This window comes from Biomphalaria glabrata, chromosome 1 (assembly GCF_947242115.1).
Source record: "Biomphalaria glabrata chromosome 1, xgBioGlab47.1, whole genome shotgun sequence".
Classification (NCBI taxonomy): Eukaryota; Metazoa; Mollusca; class Gastropoda; family Planorbidae; genus Biomphalaria; species Biomphalaria glabrata.
This window is the reverse complement of record NC_074711.1, coordinates 18350578-18371031: the sequence shown is the minus strand read 5'-3', so window position 1 is coordinate 18371031 and position 20454 is coordinate 18350578. Positions and strand designations below refer to the sequence as shown.

Below are 20454 nucleotides of genomic sequence, written 5' to 3'. Positions count from 1 at the left end.
GATGATAGTATCGCGGTCTCTATTTCTTTTAATTATGTCTCTATTTTATTCTCTCTCTGTCTCTCTCTCTGTCTCTCTCTCTCTCTCTTTCACTCCCCGTTTTTGTATCTTGCCCGATGTCAGTCGACCTGTCTACCTACTAAATGCCAATGTATGATGTGCTGGACAGTAGTCTCACATTTTGACACAAGACACCGTGACTGCATTTCTCATTTCTCATACATCTACTTGACTTACTGGTCCAGAGGTCATGTTGCTGCCACTACATATGTCACAGACTTATTCACTCCGTGACTAGTGACATTTTCCTAAAAAAAAATAATTGAGCAGGTAAACATAAAACCCAAGACAGAGGACAAAAATGATACCAAATAAACCCAAGAAGGTGAAGAACAAAAATGAGACAGCGCAAACACTATCACATTTCATCAACCATACGGTTCTCAAACTCTATCACATTTCATCAACCATACGGTTCTCAAACTCTATCACATTTCATCAACCATACGGTTCTCAAACTCTGAGGTTTAAAAGCTCAATGTTGTTAGAAACAGTTTACAACAAGACAAGGTGACCACGTTGAGGGCGTAGTGCCACATTCTTTGAATCTTCTTTTGTCTGCTGAAGTACTAAGAAATTAGGTTTTGTGTTATTGTATCTTTTTTTTTCTAAACAAACGATATCCATTGAAAACATCAATTACAGAAACATAAACTATATAAGTGTTTTAGTATTCTGAACAGCTAAGTGTCAAGCTGTTAGGATGAATGTGATTTGAAACTTATAACCACAATAGATCAAAATTCTAAAATAAATAAATCAACAAAAACATATTCTCGAGAAAATTTTGTGTTGACATATAAGTCTGATCAGGTATCTTTGAATATTTGTAAGCTTGGCTAACACAGTTAGTGTCGACCAGAATTGATAGCTTTTTTTTCAATTAATGTGGAGTTCTGACAAATAGCTATTCTAATCCTTTATACTTTATAGTTTTAAAGCTTACAAAGAAAAAGATCAATAGTTTTCTTAGATACATAAAACAAACTTGACATAATACATAGGCGTCCATATTGTTTTTCACTATCGAAAGTCTTGTGTCTCTATCTCTCTGTCTGTCTCTGTCTCTCTCTGTCTCTTTGTCTCTCTCTCTCTCTCTGTCTCTCTCTGTCTGTCTTTCTGTCTCTCTCTCTGTCTCTCTCTCTCTCAAGTAGGACTACATGTTCTACAGTTTGGGATGCAGTTTGCTGCCTAGATTCACGTTTTCTGAAAGCTGGTTTGTTATTTAGTACTGACTGAAACATTTAGGCTACTTGCACATTACAGGGTTAAAACTGTATGACAAAAACAACCAGAGTATATGAGGAGGAGATTTCGCCTTTTAGCTGAACTTGGCAGTGGACGACTGGTTCCTTAAACTGAGAGTTTTGTGGCTATGATAGTGCCATTTCTATTGTACGACAACGAGAGATAAAAGTAGTAATTATTTTACGATGCATCTCATAAAACAACTCTCGTAAATGAAATAAATAAAAATGTTAACTATCTAGATACGACACTAGACAGTCCATGAAAATGGGAAATCAGCAAACGATATTGTAAAAACTCGCTTTTCTCCATAAGGTCAAACTGTAGAGTGCGCCGCCTTGGATTCATGTTTTTCTTCGTCGACAATTTTCTACCCATTATTGTATTCTATACAATGAAAATTGCAGCGTATTTATTTTAAAAAGACGCTGATCATTGCAGTACACAGTTTTGTTGACAAGATATCAGCGTTAAATGGCACAACTGCAAACCAACGACAATACGCTTGGTGAGTAAACATTGCAGCTCGAGCCAGAAGTGAGCACCAACACGTTGTCATACTTAACCCAAGTTCAAAGTTGGCGCGATCGAAACGTGCTCAGAGCTTGGACCGGGGCTGCTGTGATCTAATTATGACGCGGTATCGACGCAGATGGAAAAAACAAAACTGGTAATGTAAACGCAACCTCTTCTACAAAACAAAACACAAAAGCAGGCGGTATCGACACCGCCCACTGTAATGTCAAGAGTGTCAAAAGAATCGTACGTTTAATGGCCCGGGCTCTCGAGATCAGGATTTAAAACGACTAATCGAGTTGTCGGTTAAAAGCCAGATTATTATGTGCATGGGGGGGGGGGGGGGGAAACAGGTGTGCGACGGGGAAGGGAAAAGATCGAATCGGTCGATGTTACCTTACTTACTGGTAAAGTCTTGCTGAACTATAAGCTATGGTTCTGAGCTTAGGACGCTGAGTACTTTGTCTAGTGGACCATAATAGAGTCGATTCTAAGTGACAGCCCGCATTGTTGCAACATTTTAGTTCCACGTTTTCCCAGCTATGGCATTGTCTTTCCTCGGAAGTTCGTCTTCAGTAGAATTTTCCTTGGCATCTTACATCCTAAACACATACACACACACATAGAAACATACACATTGTCCGCTGTCACCTTTTTTTTTTAAAGGTACATTTAATATGGAGGCGCGGTGGCTGAGCGGTAAAGCACTTTGTTTCCGAACCGGGGGTCCCGGGTTCGAATCCTGGTGACCCTGAGTCCACCCAGCTCTAATGGGTACCTGACATTAGTTGGGGAAAAGTAAAGGCCGTAGGTCGTTGTGCTGGCCACATAACAACCTCGTTAACAGTAGGCCACAAAAGAAATGACCTTTACATCATCTGCCCTATAGACCACAAGGTCTGAAAGGGGAACTTTACTTTTTACTTTTTTTTTTTTTACATTTAATTTAAAGCTACTGGTATTTCTAGGTTCCAAGATTTACCACAATATACTCGTGTTTGGATATTCCAAGATGGATCCTAACCAACTCTTTTAAGATTCGAAAATGTGCTGAAGATGTCCTAGCATTCATGATCCATCCTACTGGTGCATTGCTTCTTTGAAATAGTTGATATGGTGTTTTATTTTGACCAACCCCTAATCCCTTGTAATCATTGTTTGGGATCCTTCAACGGAACGGCCAGCATTATAACGCTTCCTCTACATATTCCTTTGGCCCATGAAATGTAGTGTCCCTTACCAACCCCTTACAAAAATAAAAAAGATCGTCTTAATAGCAATTTCATGACTTGTGACTTGAAAGCGAGCTATTGGTCTCCACTGCCCACAGGCTACCACGTCGCAGGTCAGTGTTGAGACCTTCTATAACGGTTGGTCTCGGTTAAACTCCCATTGGTTATAGGGCAGTAATGTCTGTACCACCCGTAATGCTCTGACATGAAACGCAGTGTAGTATCCCATAGCCCCCAGACAAGGACACTACCTATACGTTTGCTCGTTGCTCTTGGATGTACAGACACTCGTACATGTGCCACTGTTTCCACCAACTCCCCGACTTCCCAACGCGAGTCATAGCCTGACCAAAACCGAACAAAGTCTTTACCTATGGGAGTAGTCTCTCATTCCACACTGTGCTATTATCGACTTCTCCGTCCAATTTAGCCACCACCACTAGTTGTCTTGGTCTGACCAGCGCACATGCTGCCAGACACCACTTTTTTTATCAGATTCTTCCCAGGATTGAAACCATTTCTCATGTATTCACTCTCGGACTTCTGTCATGGTTTGTTGGAAGTAAATTCGTTCTTCAAAAGTGGTTCTGCCCACGCTTCTAAGCTTGCAAAGGTGTCAGCAGTTTCATTGCCCTCCACGACGTCAAGCGAAGGGTTCCACTGCATGAATACCACAGTTCTAAAGGGAGACAACGAATGCCTCTTTGACTAATTATGACTTTCCTGGCTCCCAAGTGATGAATGGCTTGGGACACTGGAGCGGAATTCAGTATAACAGAAGCTGCTTCGTTTAATTTTTTTACACATTGGGCTTTGTTAATTCAGCGTCAAATCATCCACTTGGATCGCCAGGTAGCAGAAACTTGTGCGCAAGAAGTGTCACCAAAATGTAACGATCTGAACTAGCTTAACAGGACAGCAGATAATAGAGGTCACGGAACTGTATTTTCTTTTGTTGGAAACACTTTTCCCATGTGTGGTGACGAGCTGAAAATAAGTGCATTTTGTAGATCTATAGTTGCTAGCTGCTTGTTCATTCTTTATAGACACTGGAATCTTTTTATGTATGGCAATCTTTGCTCCCTCTTTTAAAACAAGAATAAAAAGTATATTTATAAATGCTATCAAGTATATCCTGTATGAAGACAGGAAGACCACACATAATGTCCTATAACATAAGATCATCAAATACAATGAAACTGTTTGTATATTTGAGGAATCGTCGATACAGAGTGCGTCATTCTAACCTGTTACGTCAACTTGTTGGCAGAAGTATTGAGCCTGGACGTTAAGTACTGTAGTCGATATACAAACGAATGCTTAAAAGCGGCAGATGAAAATAGAAAAAAGAAAAGAAATCAATGCAGCGAGTAGCGGCGTATCCAGCGTTCTAGAACACGACTTACACGTGTTCCCTCTCCTCAGATAACAAAGTACACACCCATGTCTAATTAAAATATATCAGGAATTAATTATAAAGAAAATGTTAACTATATTCATATAGATAGTGAAGTATTGGCATGGGTGCTAAAGTAGTGGCATGGGTGCTAAAGTATTGGCATGGGTGCTAAAGTAGTGGCATGGGTGCTAAAGTATTGGCATGGGTGCTAAAGTATAGATAGGAGCACTATACTATTCACATTCGCGCTATATTCTTCACATGAATTCTACGTCTTTGACATGAGTACTGGAGTGATCGTTAAATGAACTTGTGTGTTACCCGTGCTTGTAATCGTGCTAGTATTTGTAATCGTGTTCGCATTATCGTAGTCTGTGAATCGTGACCAGTCTGTACTGTGTTATTGTGTGTATCAGTCGTGTTTTATTGAAATAAAGCCTTGTTTCTAAGGTTATGAATTGACTTAGTATATTACAATTTATTTCAATAAAACCATTCTTAAATGGACAAGTTTTTGCGTCCCAATAGACTGGATGCTGATCCTAGTTCAACTAATGCTTCAGTTACATGGAAACATTGGATTTCTTGTTTTGACAGATTCGCAACGAAGGTAGGGGCTAGTGAAAGCGAACAGTTTGACCTGCTATGCAACTTTGTGTCTCCATCCTTATATCAGTATATTTCTACCTGTTCTAAATACTCAGAAGCAAAATCTATTCTTGAGAATTTATTTGTGAAGGCCCCTAATGAAACATTGGCCAGACATTTGCTTGCAACTTGCAAACAAGAAGTCGATCAAAGTCTTGATCAATTTGTAAACAAGCTGAGAGTGATGGCCAGAGATTGTCAGTTCCGAGCTGTCAGTGCTGACAAAAATGAAGAGGACGCCATTCGCGATGCCTTTGTTAGCGGCATGCGTTCGAGGGTAATTAGACAGAGGCTACTTGAGAAAAGATCCCTTGACTTGAAAATGGCTTTAGATATTGCCAAGACACTCGACATGGCCCAAAAAGAATCCAGTTCGTTTAGTACTCCTTCTCAATTGGTAGAGTCAACTCTTTCGTCATTGGCAATCTCAACCGAAGAAATGGTGGACTCAGAAACAATCGCAACAGTGAGTACTAAATGTTTCTTTTGCGGAGGTAGTCGGCATCTCAGAGCGAAATGCCCTGCCAAAGACTGCATGTGTCATTCGTGCGGGAAAAATGGACATTTTTCGAAGGTTTGCAGGTCTCGCAACACTCCTATAACCAAAACAAAAGTCAAAACATCTCCTAGCCACGAGATTAAAAGACAATCTTGTAAAGATTGTAGCTGCATTAAGGACTCTACACATCTAACATCACTAATTGCTACTTCGTCTGTATCTGGTTTAACTAAATCAACAGTACACATCTCTGTAAATGGCGTGAACCTAAAAGCCCTAATTGATACAGGTAGCGGGGAAAGCTACATTTCTTCAAACATACCAAGAGAATACGATTGGTCAGTGACACGTTCAAAGCACAAAATTTCTATGGCGTCATCTCAACTGTCAAGCGTCACAAGAGGCCACATGTTTGCATCGCTAAAATACAAAGGGGAAGTTTACAATCAATTCAAACTTTCGTTACTAGATGAACTTTGCACTGATGTAGTGCTTGGGTTAGACTTCCTCGCATTGCACAAAGAACTGATAATTCCATTCAAAGGTGGTCGACCTGCATTTCATGTCTGCTCGCTCAATGCTGTTAAGGTAGAGGCACCACAATTGTTTGCAAATTTATCCCCTGATTGCAGACCTATTGCTACTAAATCTCGTCGTTACTCCTTCCAAGACACACAATTTATTAAAGCTGAAGTTGAGAAATTGATACGAAACGGTATCATTGAACCTTCCAAATCACCTTGGAGAGCTCAAGTCCTTGTCACGACCAATGAGCGGCACAAAAAGCGAATGGTCGTTGATTATAGCCAAACTATAAATAGATTTACTTACCTGGACGCTTACCCCATGCCTAGAGTGGATAAAATGGTGGAGAAAATTTCCAGGTATGAAATCTTTAGCACATTGGATCTGGAGAGTGCTTATCACCAAATACCTATCCAACAGAGCGAAAAGAAATACACAGCCTTCGAAGCTTGTGGTAAACTCTACCAGTTTTGCAGAATACCCTTTGGGGTCACTAACGGTGTAGCTTGCTTCCAGAAAACCATAGACACTATTATAGAAAAAGAAAAGTTGTCTGACACGTTTGCCTATGTCGACAATGTAACAATATGTGGTACAGATGTAGACTCCCATAACAAAAATCTGTTGCATTTTCAGAAGGTAGCTCTGGAATACGGAATAACTTTTAACGAAAGTAAAAGTGTATTTGCTACTAAGAAGGTAAAGCTGCTTGGATATGAAATATCCAAAGGGCATTTGAAGCCGGACCCTGATAGATTTCAAGCTCTGCGAGATTTGCCACCTCCAAAAGATCTGAAGTCTCAGAAAAGGATTGTAGGACTTTTGGCATATTATGCTCACTGGATACCAAATTTCTCCGACAAATTGTATCCTATAATGAAAAATCAAATTTTTCCTGTACCTACAGAAGTAAAAACAGCGTTGGAAGACTTGAAAGAAGAATTGCAGAAAGCAGCAATTTTCACCATAAAGTATGACCATCCTCTAATTGTGGAAACTGACGCTTCTGACATCGCAGTAGCTGCCACTTTAAATCAGGACGGAAGACCTATTGCATTCTTCTCTAGAACTCTTTCACCTAGTGAAAGGCATCAATCTGCCATAGAGAAAGAAGCAACTGCAATAATTGAAGCTATACGCAAATGGAAGCATTATTTGTGTGGCAATTATTTTACCCTAATTACGGACCAGCGGTCTATTTCATACATATTTATTTAAAGACACTCATGACAAGAAAATTAAAAACGATAAGATACAAAGGTGGAAATTGGAACTGGCAAGCTTCAAGTTTGATATACAGTATAGACCTGGGAACGCCAACACAGCAGCAGACACCTTGTCTAGAGGGCACTGTGCAACCATGACGAAACAAAGTAGCCTGAAGACGTACCATGACTACCTGTGTCATCCAGGTGTCACTAGACTTCTACATTATGTCAGGTCAAAGAACTTACCCTTCTCGGTTGAAGAGGTCAGGCAGACCATTCAACAATGCAGAACCTGCAATAGAATTAAACCGCAATTCTATAAGGAATTTGCAGGTACGCTCATCAAGGCCACACAGCCGTTTGAAAGAATAAGTGTTGACTTTAAAGGTCCTTTGCCATCAGCTACTCGCAACAAGTACTTGTTAACAATGATTGACGAATATTCGCGGTTTCCATTCGCTTTTCCCTGTCCTGATATGACATCTAAGACAGTAATAAAGTGCTTCGACCAGTTATTTTTCCTCTTTGGAACACCCAGTTACATCCACTCTGATCGTGGCTCATCATTTATGTCCACAGAAACTACAGAATATCTACATTCTAAGGGCATAGCCACTAGCAGGACAACGCCTTATAACGCAAAAGGAAATGGTCAAATAGAAAAGCTGAATAAAACATTGTGGCAGGCTATTTTATTAGCATTGGACTCAGGGAAGTTGGAACTATCACAGTGGGAATCTGTGTTGCCCCAGGCACTTCACTCCATTCGATCATTACTGTGTACTTCTACTAATGAAACTCCACACGAACGGATCTTCAAATTCAACAGAAGATCGCCAACGGGAACATCCTTGCCTACTTGGCTACAGAACCCAGGCAAAGTATTACTAAAATCACCTGTAAGATCTTCAAAATTTGACCCATTGGTACAAGAGGTTGAACTTATTAGCTGCAACCCACAGTACGCCCATATACGATTTCCAAATGGCCGGGAGGAGACAGTGTCGCTTAGGCAGCTGGCGCCGAAGGAAAGTTCCACGAACGACTATTTCGAACCAGAGAACGGTATTCTGCCTCAAGAGGTCGGTGACTCTTTGGATCTCTCACCAGGGAGTCGCTACGTGCCTGAAACTATCAGTAATTCACAGAGTCCCACCCCAATGATGTACAACCAGCCAGAAGTCATCAGTGACTCACAGGGGAGCCACCCAATGCCAGAGGCCAATATTGACTCGAGTCCCGTACAGGACAGTTACGACTTGCAAGGAGAAAAGTCTATGCCAGAGATACCTCCGGATCCTTCCCTTCATACGCATGGCTATAACCTAAGACCCAGAAAGAAATGAAGGAGGGGTGAATGGAGTGATCGTTTAATGAACTTGTGTGTTACCCGTGATTGTAATCGTGCTAGTATTTGTAATCGTGTTCGCATTATCGTAGTCTGTGAATCGTGACCAGTCTGTACTGTGTTATTGTGTGTATCAGTCGTGTTTTATTGAAATAAAGCCTTGTTTCTAAGGTTATGAATTGACTTAGTATATTACAAGTACCAAAGTACTGGAATGAGTACCACAGTATTGACAAGAGTGCTAAAGTATTCAAATAAGTACTATACTAACATTTATAATCCCTTATCCACTTTTATCTCACTGTTGATCCTTTGCTCGAGTTCTGCCATCTCGAGAGAAATTGTTATGTTTCAAATAAATGTCAAATTTTTAAAAAAGCCTTTATATTTCTTGAGGCAAAGAAATTGGGCATTCCAGAAATCAGCTCCAATGACTGATAATTTAAATATTCAAATTTCGTGTGTTTACGAGTTACTATCCCATAGAATAGATCATTTGGTGCTACAGATTTCTCTCATGGAGATGTCTGCGCATGCCGCCTTGTATGGGAGGCGTCGATAAACAACATTTATTAACTTCCTTTCACGTGGCTACATAAGCTGTCTGGGGGCCCGTAACTTTTTTGGACAAGCGATGGCGTCATGGGAAATAAACTCCACTATTCAAGAGCAGACAAATCCTGTAGTAAAGAGACATAACTAGGTCAATGTTTTTGCTTTGTTTTCTCTAGTAGGCCTTGAAAAGTACACGGCAAGGCGAAACACTGATCTTTGCTTTATTGGAAGTCATATTCTGCTCAAATAGTCTCTTGAATTCAAGCGTGGATACACAATTGTTTTTTTTGTTGTTTTTTTTACTTTTGTGTTATCATTAAAAGGGGGAGGGGGGTTCAAAAAGATAATGAGGGAGAGATGGGGGGGGGGAAGGACAAATAAGAGACAGAGAGAGAGAGAGAGAGAAAGAGAGAGACAGAGAGACAGACAGAAAGAGTGAGATAAAGAAAGAAAGAAAAAAGGGGTAAAAGAAAAGGACTCAACACCATCAAGAATCTAAGACTGCAATAGATAGTACAACATATGCAGATCTTGATGTCGAGTCAAACAAATAGATTGATACTATAAGCAGTCTAGACATTGCACAGCCTACTGTACTGAAGTCTAAACATTATAAAGTATATAAACCTATCTCAGTTGTTCTAATACTAGCTTCCCTAGACTAAAGCTACAATAACATCCAGATATTTAAAAAACACAAAGAAACTAAACCTCTTCTTATGCAGTGCAAAGATCTCGAAACTTAAAATATATCAGCAACGTAGCGGGCAAACGAGGATTGACATAATCATTTACTACATTCCTCCTGGGACAAAAATAGTAGCCCATTACAAGAGTAAACAAGTGATCATGTGGCCGAGCCCCCTTAGGTGACCCGGGGTCCAGCGTTCCTTATTAGGCATGTGTGATCTGTCCGGTAAAACGATCCTCGTGTCCTAGGAAGTGACGAGAGATTCAGATTTCCAACTGACGGCCTCACGAGAAGATCATCGATCAAATACCAACGCTCGTTAGCCATGCTTAAAATCAGCCATTTCTAGATCGTCTTTGTAGTGTGAAGTTGAGTCAAGTTATATTTGAAGAATTCTTGTCCTAATTTCGAATATAACTTTTTAGCAGTGTATTACTCTATAAAAATGACTAGTCTAAAAGTTGTGACATGTTCAAAATGTTTGGACTATCTTTATTTTATTTGTGAAATATCACTGACTGTTTTATGTATTAACAGATCTCTTAAACGTAATGGTATGAAATTTAGTACTAAGGTTCCTTTTACCTCTTAGTTCTCGCTAAGACACAGTTTTGACAGATTCGCATCCTAACCACCGCAATCCGCGAAAAACCTCAAGCTTTCTGTTGAAACTTTGTATTTTATTTTCAGAATGGCCCCAAAAGTTTGCAGTCTTTTGTGGACATAGGGAGTAGGTATATCTGGGAGAAGGCTTCCTTGTGGTAATTAGGCGCTCAGCAAACTCATCTGGAGTCGGGATTTGAAATCGAACCTCCTTGATAGAAAGCGAAACGGTTTATGTCACTCAGCCACATACCCCACATCAATATAACCACATTCAAAATATAAGAAGATTTCTCATTAACAAACTACTCGCTGACTTATCATTCATGATTGTGTCCAAAACATTTGTTCATAGAACGTCTAATAACTTCTTTATCAACAACCTTCAACATAAACCTTGCGTCGCAAGTATTCTTGTGTCATGATGCCTTTCAGTTTATTGCTTACACATTCAACGTGCAAAAAAACTTCTTGTACAAGTTATTTGCTTGCCTTGCTGTGTAAACATTAACTCAAAAGCCAAGCTGACGATTACAAAATACAAACCTGTCCAAAAAAAAAATAATTCTACCACTTTAAAATTCACAAACAGCCATTTAGAGAGTTAGGACGAAACAGCTTTCTCTGCTCTCACCTTCACATAACCTTTGCCTCAATAGTCATCGTACTGTTCATTTTATTTGTTCTCCACATTTTTAGTTAGTGACTTATTTGTCATCAATGTTCCTTAATTTGCGAAGTAAATTAGTCATGCCGACTCGTGGAGATCAACGCTGAATTTTTCTTGCAATTGCTTGTTTCAAGTTGAAGAATGAACATGCGCATTCAGGGTTTAAGTCTGCCTCGTTGTGGATATGAGTTAGTGTTTCATCGTCTGCTAACGTGCGTCTTGATCTCCAGAAGTAAATGACGTTGTGAATGTTACTCCATGAACGTAATCATCATAACATTGAACCAGGTTTCTGGAATCGTTTGTGTCAAACTGGGGAGGGACAGATCAGTAGTTTTACTGCATGTCTTGGCAGCTGATTCCAACATTATTTTGCTTTTATATCTCAGTATACAATCGCCATCATTACATTTCTTTTAACGATCCATGTTTGATTTAATTATGATTTTGTGAATGATTCCGTAGCAAAGAAACCCTGAGATCTTGCGAACTACCGACCAACCCAATTATATAATGCACACGTGACTGGACAGACAATCTGTGGAGTTTTGCAACAGTGATACTACAGTCTAGTCTAGTGTATACCTTACTATCTCAAAACATCAAGAGATTCGTTACTAATTCATTCTGAGTCCAGTTATAGATTGCCATGAATATGTTCACACTGACACAACTTCTACAAGACTCTATATGAATCCATTATTATAAAAGCAAAAGCAATGTCCATACTTACGGGATATACTGTCATTCAAAGTTGCCTATTCTGCGGCCCCACGGCGTATTTAGCCAGTCAGCCCCTGTTAGAGATAATTCAAAAGAACAATAATATACCTATAATTCTTGGTCCCCTTCTACCGAAAGAAAACCAAGCAACCACCGAATGGACTACAACAAAAGGTGTTCCATTTTACACTGGTCTACGCCTCTTGACATTCAAGTGATGATTGACTTCATGATTGTATTTTTTTCAACTTTCAAGTCTTGCTGTAAGTGTGTGTTAATTCACCTGGGCTGAAATTAGCCTCAGGTGCTGATGTTAGTAAACATAGTACCATCTTTTGGAGGAAACTCAATTAGCGTCTCCCACGAGACAAAAAAATGTTCCCCACGGACTGGCTTGTCTGCCGTTTTAGTGGGCGAATTGATTCTGCCATTCGGTAAATACTGTCAACGAGGCAGTCAATTTGATTTTGTCGAGTGAAAGGAAGTTAATAGTCCCGTTGTGAGCGGTCAATTGGATTTATGGGCGGCGCTGTGCTAGGGTTGACTATAAGATCGACACCTTGGGTCAGGACGATTTACAAGGTAATTTGGTCAATTTTTTTTAAATTTAACAACAGAGTATTACTTTCCTCTGCTTTCCTTTACATCTACTTTAAATTAAAAATGGGATTAGGTTTGCCATGGCCTTCAAACAAAATCTGTTTATGATTAACATCACACTACAGTATCAAACTTTTTTGTAGACCATAAAATGGCATTCTCTCTTTTCTCTCTCTCTCTCTCTCTGCTTGTTTATTTCTTTGTCTTTATAATTCTTTGTCGTTCTCTCTCTCTTTTTTTCTCAGTCTCTTTCTCTTGTTCTCTCTCTGTCTCTCTATCTCTCTCGATTTCTTTGTACTTTCTTTAAATCCATTATCTTACTATTCACATCTCTCTCTGACAGTCTCTCTGACTGACTATCTGACTCTCTTTGTCTCTATGACTCTCTTTGTCTTTCTGACTGTCTCTGTCTCTCTATGTCTTTATCAATAGCAACATCTATTTAATTACAGCCAGTCAGCGAACCGTAATGTTGACACGTGACCTCTGGTTTGTTTGACGAGTTTCTAAGTCATAAAAAAACAACTTTTAAAAAAAAATAGCCACCCAGCTGTAGTATTTTGATCATCACCTAGTCCACGAAGTTGTGGTCCAAGTCCATCCAATGGTTGTTGGTTTTGAGTATATCTAATGTAGTATCTTCTTAAGTTTATTCAACTATAAGAGAGAGACAGAGACAGAGAGAGAGAGAGAGACAGAGAGAGTCATACAGAGACAAAGAATAGACACAGAAACAGACAGGGTGACAGAGCAATGGATTCTTCTTCTTCTTCTTCTTCTAGCAAGCTTTATTGCTGCCAGAGCAATGGATAGAAAGAGAGTCAGACAGAGACATAGAGAGAAGAGAAAGAGAAAAAGAGACAAATACAGAGAAAGAGAGACAAAGAAATAGGCAGAGAGAAAGACAGAAAAACAGAGACTGACAGGGTCTGAGACAGAGACCGAGACAATGACACATTAAAACTTATAAGATAATGTCGTTTTAAGCTAAGAGACTTGTTAAAGGTCTCTTTTTGTAACACAGCCTTATGAACGGATAGACGAGAAATGTACATCTAATTTCAAGGGAAACAACTAATAGCAAAGTAGCCAAGGTGGCACTCTACCGCAAGGTGGCACCACTGGCGGATCCAGAACTTTGGAGTGGGGGGGGGGCGATTTTTTTCCAAACCCTAACCCTAACGCCCAGTAAACCCTAACCCTATGCATAAACGTGCGTACAGCATATATATATATATATTCGATATATGAGAATAAAATAAGACTGTTTCTCAATCTTCGGCGAAAAAACAGAAAAAAAAACAGTCTTTCTCTTGCAAGCTTGGGGGTCTGGGAGTGCGCTGTAAGCTTATTCAGTGGGGTTCGGGGCGAAGCCCCGACGCCCAAAAGCGTTTTCTTGCATTTTTCTCTGCAGAAACGCATTCTTCTGACATCTACAGCTCATTATTTATCAGTGGGTTCGGGGCGAAGCCCCGACGCCAAAAGCGTTTTCTTGCATTATTCACGGCTGAAACGCATTCTCCTGACATGTACAGCTCAATACCTATTAGTGGTGTTCGGGGCAAAGCCCCGACGCCAAAAGCGTTTTCTTGCATTTTTCACGGCTGAAACGCATTCTTCTGACATCTACAGCTCATTATGTATTAGTGGGGTTCGGTTCGCCCCTATCCAAAAGCGTTTTCTTGCATTCTTCACTGCAGAAACGCATTCTCCTGACATCTACAGCTTATTATTCATCAGTGAGGTTCGGGGCAAAGCCACGACGCTGAAAGCGTTTTCTGGCATTCTTCACTGCAGTAACGCATTCTCCTGATCTACAGCTCATTATTCATTCTATTATAAAGTGCCTTTTGAATAATGAGAAAAATATTCTAATATGAATTTATAGTCACTTAATACAATGCAAATAAAACCGATTTGTTCTTTGAAAAGATAAGATACCCCACATATTTAGATTAAGGTTTTCAGGATCGCCGCCGAAAAAAACAATAATTCGATTAATAATATTCAATAAATTCAAGAATAAATTGTGAGTTATAGTCCTAAATTTATTTAACTAGAAAAATATGAGGTTAGAAAAAGTCGACTAGGAAAAGATTATCTGGCTTTTGAACTCATTTCAACCGTGACTGAGTTTGAATTATAACTTTACCAAAGCAAAGTCTTTCTTAAAATAGTTATGATAAATTCATGTGAAATTACACAAACTCTGTCTGGAAAGGGGAAGGGCGGTAAAATGAAAACGATTAATCCTCGCTCCTTTTTATAATTTCTGCTAATGATTGCATCTTGCATTAAAGAATAGGGGTCGGGCGACTCGATGTAAGAATTTACTTTATAGCATATATAAATTATTAGTGACAGATTTTTTTAATTTTGTAATTTTTTACTATAATACAAAAAGAAAAAGTATTGATTTGTCCGATGGGGGGAAGGGGATTGCATGTATCGCACTTCCACCTGTTTATATTATATAGATATTCGACTAATTTTGTTCACATACTATGATTTCTCCATAAAGTAGAACCGCCCCCCCCACTCAAAGGGTTTAGATGGGAAGGGCAGTGGAGGTATTCGCTCCTCCCCTTCCAATCGACCAACAGGTGAACGACATAATATAAAGACCGGTTAAAATACCAATAACAAGTTTTAATCATATATATATATCTAATTGATTCTATTAGAAAGCTGTGATTTCTACAAATAAATAAGACCGCCCCCCCCCCAATCGAAAGTTTATGGTGGAGGGGGGGGCGGATTGATGCCATCGCCCCCTCCCGACACTACCAAATCGGCCAAAATATTAAAAGGGGGGGGGCGAAATAATCTAAAAATAGGTTAAAATATAAATAATTAGTATATATTATTAACATAAGTAATAAATTCGCATACAAATTGTGTGAATTCTATACTATAATTCGTCCGCCCCCCCCCTTCTTCGGGGGAAGGGGGGACGGCCGAGTGGGGGGGGGGGGGGGCGATCGCCCCTACCGCCCGCCCCCCCCCCCCTGGATCCGCCAGTGGGTGGCACTCTACCGCAAGGTGGCACTCTTCCGCAAACATTCTGATAGGACTTATGAATGAACGTATTATCCCAGAATGCCGTAGGTGGTTTTAGGTATTGCGAAATCTAATAACACGTGTTGATATAATAACATATGTCGCAACATTCAAATCATACACACATACACACAAAGTCGCGTCTTTTGTGCTCAGAACCGCACCTCGTGATGCCCCCCTCCACACATACACGCACACACACACACTCGCAGCCGTCTAGTAAAATATAATCTCTGCGTAACCATAATCATCACTGACATCTGCCATTACGGCATCAATAACTATTCTATCAGGGGGAAGTAAGTGTTGGTACAGCGCGTGCCGCAGTCTGTCGCTTCAGTGAGTGATGAAACATTGTCTGTTTATTGGGACGCGCCGCTAAGCTCCTTCTTTGCTCCCCACTTCTGCTACTTTCTTTCTGTTTATTCTTTCGGGTAAGCTTCGCATTTCAGTGTGTCGTGTCAGGCATTCAATTCTGTTCTACTTTCACATATTTTAACTCGAGCCTTAAACAAAACAAAAAGTGTCTTGAGACAGAGATAGCCAACAGTTAACATCGTCACAACATTTTTTGTTGTTGTTGTTTTCTAAACATTTCCTGTTGTTATTTTCTTCTGATGATCGAATTTCTTAGTTCTGGATGTCTAAGAGCATTGCTTGTCTGTAAACAGTCTGTTAGTTTTCTTTATTTTGTTGGACATAAAATATTTTAGAAATATTCTGGAATCACTTCAAGCCTACAAGAAACAAGAAAAGTAAACCCTATTTTAAAAATACATTTTTTTAAAGACTATATCTCCATTATACAACTTCAAATATACAAAAAAATATACAAAAAAATTAATTTAAAAAAAAATGTTTGGTTCCAACCGCGTATCGAACCCGTGATTGTGACGACGTCAGCTCTTTGAACGATCGATGTTACCCATTCGTTCAATTATCTATTGATACTTTTATTCTATGGAATTCTAGATCTAAGCTTCTGATCTAGAACTAATTCTAGATCTACTTCTATATCTAGACTCTAGATGTAATCTATAATAGATTTGTGTAAATATATAAGCAAAAATTGGAGATTCTTTCAATAAACACAAAGCATCTTTAAATGTATAAACAATTCAGTTATCGGTACACGACGGCTGACTTGTTGTTTTTTACTGAATAATTCCAATATCTTCAGTGCTCAATGACAACTAATTGACAACTTAACACATACACGATAGTCAGGTCATTGGTATATGTATGGAATGATGCAGGCCTTTGTGTATCACCCCTGGTTTAGGGGTTGACCTTTGTCCCTTTGGCCGCTAATCAGATAACTAAAGGACCGAAGCCATGTTCACAAGGTTATGTAAGTAGGACAACAGCTCGTACCCAACTTTGTCGCATCAATGAGACTATACGAGATGTTCGTTTATTCAGACTCGAGGATTCCTCGTCATTTGGTCTCCTGCATGTTTCTGCCTGGAGCTTTTGTTTTTTAGTGGTGCACGTGTTGCCACTATAACCTATATGGGACATACACGCTTCCCTTAGCTCCAATACGAACAAATGCAATACTAAAAGCCGAAGAGCTAATAGAAAAGATACAAACCTATATATGTAAACCGAAGTACGCTCTAGAATGCTATAAATTAGATTACTCCCGCCTACAATAAATTCTGTTGTCTTTAATTACGTAGGCGTCTAGAAGGCAACATTGATAGGTAATAAAGTCAGTGTGAAGTTTAATTTAGATTTAATGCAAGCGCGCCGGGGTTTATGTAAATTGCGTAATAGGTTCTTTTTATCAAGAGATATTGGCCAATAGCATTATATTCACGTACTCTTTTTATTTTATTACAGATTAGCAATATTTAAGATTTTGTGTGTGTGTGTGAATTTGTGTGTGTTTAATCTTTGTTTCTTAGATTGGTTCTAAGGTCGACGAGGTTCTCTAGATATTTTACCGCCCACTCAATGTGTTTATAATCTAGTTAAGACTTTTAAACATGGCGACTAATCCATAACTAGCAAACTTTTTTTCTGGTGTTTCCGGTGTGCAGACTTACGGACGTGTTGCTGAGCTATGTGTTTTTTTAAATAAATGATCATTCTTTTGGCTCTGTTTGTAGCATGTATTTAATTGGCAACATTGGTGTTTATTTTAATGTCCTTGACACTGTTCAGTTTATCGAGAAAATCTACAAAACTGCTATACAGATATTATATAGACTGCTATGTACTAGTTATAGAGATGGGTATCTAGGTTGTATAGACACTTTTTTCCACATATTTTAAATAACCAATAAATTAAAAAAAAAAACTGGTAACTTTGATGACTATATTTGACCAACTTAACCTTGGAGCTTTACGAGGCAGCTGGACACTTTAGTACCAACGGTCCACCCCTCAATTGAAGAGGAAACTAACTTATATCTATAACCGGAATCACCGGTCGAGAGAAGTCTGACTAGACCTAAATCTAGATCGTACAATATTTCTCTTTAAAAAATAGACTAATGGACCTCATTCACCAATCGTTAACAAACAACATTTATAGGCAGGTGATAATATTGACAAAACAACGCAAAAAAACTGTCACGTGATAGCCATTGTGCATTAAAAATTAGATTGTAATATGTATAGAAGAGATAGAGAATCACTTGGCTAAATGTTGTCTGTTTACGATTGGTGAATGAGGTCCTTTAGAAAAGGCTATGGTAAATTACAAAATTATTGAAAGCTCATTATTTAATATTTTAATAGTTGTTTTTTTTTCGACACTTTCGTATTACGTTTTAGAATTCCAACTGGCAACGACGGGTAGGTCTAGTCTAGCTAGTAGTTAAAAAAAACAACACTAATATGTGTGTTCATTTCTCGAGAGTTGATGAAGCGTGATGCAAATATTGTTATGAAAGTGATGACGCTATTAATAGAGTAATAAGGAAGTGATGTCATATCTACAGGAGGATACTTTTCCTATATGGGGAACAACCGAGCGTTATTTTTTGTCCTGCCTAAAGGCGTAACAGAAGTGCAGGCCGTAAGCGTTATGAGATCAAGCAAGGCGCCACCTCGCCCTCACTGGCATAGAAGAAAATATTTGGAAGCAGACGGCCTCTAAAAGACAGTCACGGAGTTCTCACAAAGGCCGCGGGACACACTGACGTAAAAGAAAACCTAGATAGATCTCTAGAGGACAACGGCTTTTTAGGTGCGGGAAAATATGTAGGTTGCAAATGGGTTTGCATGTTCAAGTGAAACACTGCACCATTCCTATTTCTCCGGAATATTATCTTTAGTAGTACGCAAGATTACAAAACTGAATCTGAACTAGATCAAGGTTTTAATACATCTCTCTGTCTCGCTTTCTCTATCTCTATTTCTTGTTTCTGTCTCTTTGGTTCTACCTTTATCCCTATCTCTGTCTCTATCTCTGTCTCTATCTCTGTCTCTATCTCTGTCTCTATCTCTGTCTCTATCTCTGTCTCTATTTCTATCTCTGTCTCAATCTGTCTCTCTCTCGCTCTGTCTCTGTCTCTATCTCTGTCTCTATTTCTATCTCTATCTCTATCTCTGTCTCAATCTGTCTCTCTCTCGCTCTGTCTCTATCTCTGTCTCTGTCTCTGTCTCTATCTCTATCTCTATCTCTTGTTTCTGTCTCTTTGTTTCTACCTTTATCTCTATCTCTGTCTCTATCTCTCTGTCTCTATCTCTGTCTCTATCTCTGTCTCTATCTCTGTCTCTATCTCTGTCTCTATCTCTGTCTCTATCTCTATCTCTGTCTCTATCTCTGTCTCTGTCTCTATCTCTGTCTCTATCTCTGTCTCTATCTCTGCCTCTATCTCTGTCTCTATCTCTGTCTCTATCTCTGTCTCTATCTCTATCTCTGTCTTTATCTCTATCTCTATCTCTGTCTCTGTCTCTATCTCTGTCTCTATCTCTATCTCTGTCTCTATCTCTATCTCTGTCTCTATCTCTGTCTCTGTCTCTGTCTCTGTCTCTGTCTCTATCTCTGTCTATCTCTATCTCTGTCTCTATCTCTGTCTCTGTCTCTATCTCTGTCTCTATCTCTGTCTCTATCTCTGTCTCTATCTCTGTCTCTGTCTCTATCTCTGTCTCTATCTCTGTCTCTATCTCTGTCTCTATCTCTATCTCTATCTCTATCTCTGCCTCTATCTCTATCTCTGTCTCTGTCTCTATCTCTATCTCTGTCTCTATCTCTGTCTCTATTTCTATCTCTATCTCTGTCTCAATCTGTCTCTCTCTCGCTCTGTCTCTGTCTCTATCTCTGTCTCTATTTCTATCTCTATCTCTGTCTCAATCTGTCTCTCTCTCGCTCTGTCTCTGTCTCTATCTCTGTCTCTGTCTCTATCTCTATCTCTATTTTTTGTTTCTGTCTCTTTGTTTCTACCTTTATCTCTATCTCTGTCTCTATCTCTCTGTCTCTATCTCTGTCTCTATCTCTGTCTCTATCTCTGTCTCTATCTCTGTCTCTGTCTCTGTCTCTGTCTCTATCTCTGTCTCTATCTCTGTCTCTATCTCTGTCTCTGTCTCTATCTCTGTCTCTATCTCTATCTCTGTCTTTATCTCTATCTCTGTCTCTATCTCTGTCTCTATCTCTGTCTTTATCTCTATCTCTATCTCTATCTCTGTCTCTCTCTCTATCTCTGTCTCTATCTCTGTCTCTGTCTCTGTCTCTGTCTCTATCTCTGTCTCTATCTCTATCTCTGTCTCTATCTCTGTCTCTGTCTCTGTCTCTATCTCTATCTCTGTCTCTATCTCTATCTCTGTCTCTATCTCTGTCTCTGTCTCTATCTCTGTCTCTATCTCTATCTCTATCTCTATCTCTGTCTCTATCTCTATCTCTGTCTCTATCTCTAT

The 20454-nt window shown here is 39.3% G+C and overlaps 2 protein-coding genes across 2 annotated transcripts in view; both read left to right on the top strand.

Moving 5' to 3' along the window:
• The window catches only part of LOC106058117 (uncharacterized), a 113419-nt gene that overhangs the window by 45685 nt on the left and 47280 nt on the right, over window positions 1–20454 (top strand). The window lies entirely within an intron of this gene.
• Window positions 7345–8881, top strand: LOC129925741 (uncharacterized). Its single transcript, XM_056026058.1, has one exon. It carries the CDS (start codon window positions 7488–7490, stop codon window positions 8679–8681), a length of 1194 nt encoding a protein of 397 aa, XP_055882033.1. The 5' UTR covers window positions 7345–7487; the 3' UTR covers window positions 8682–8881.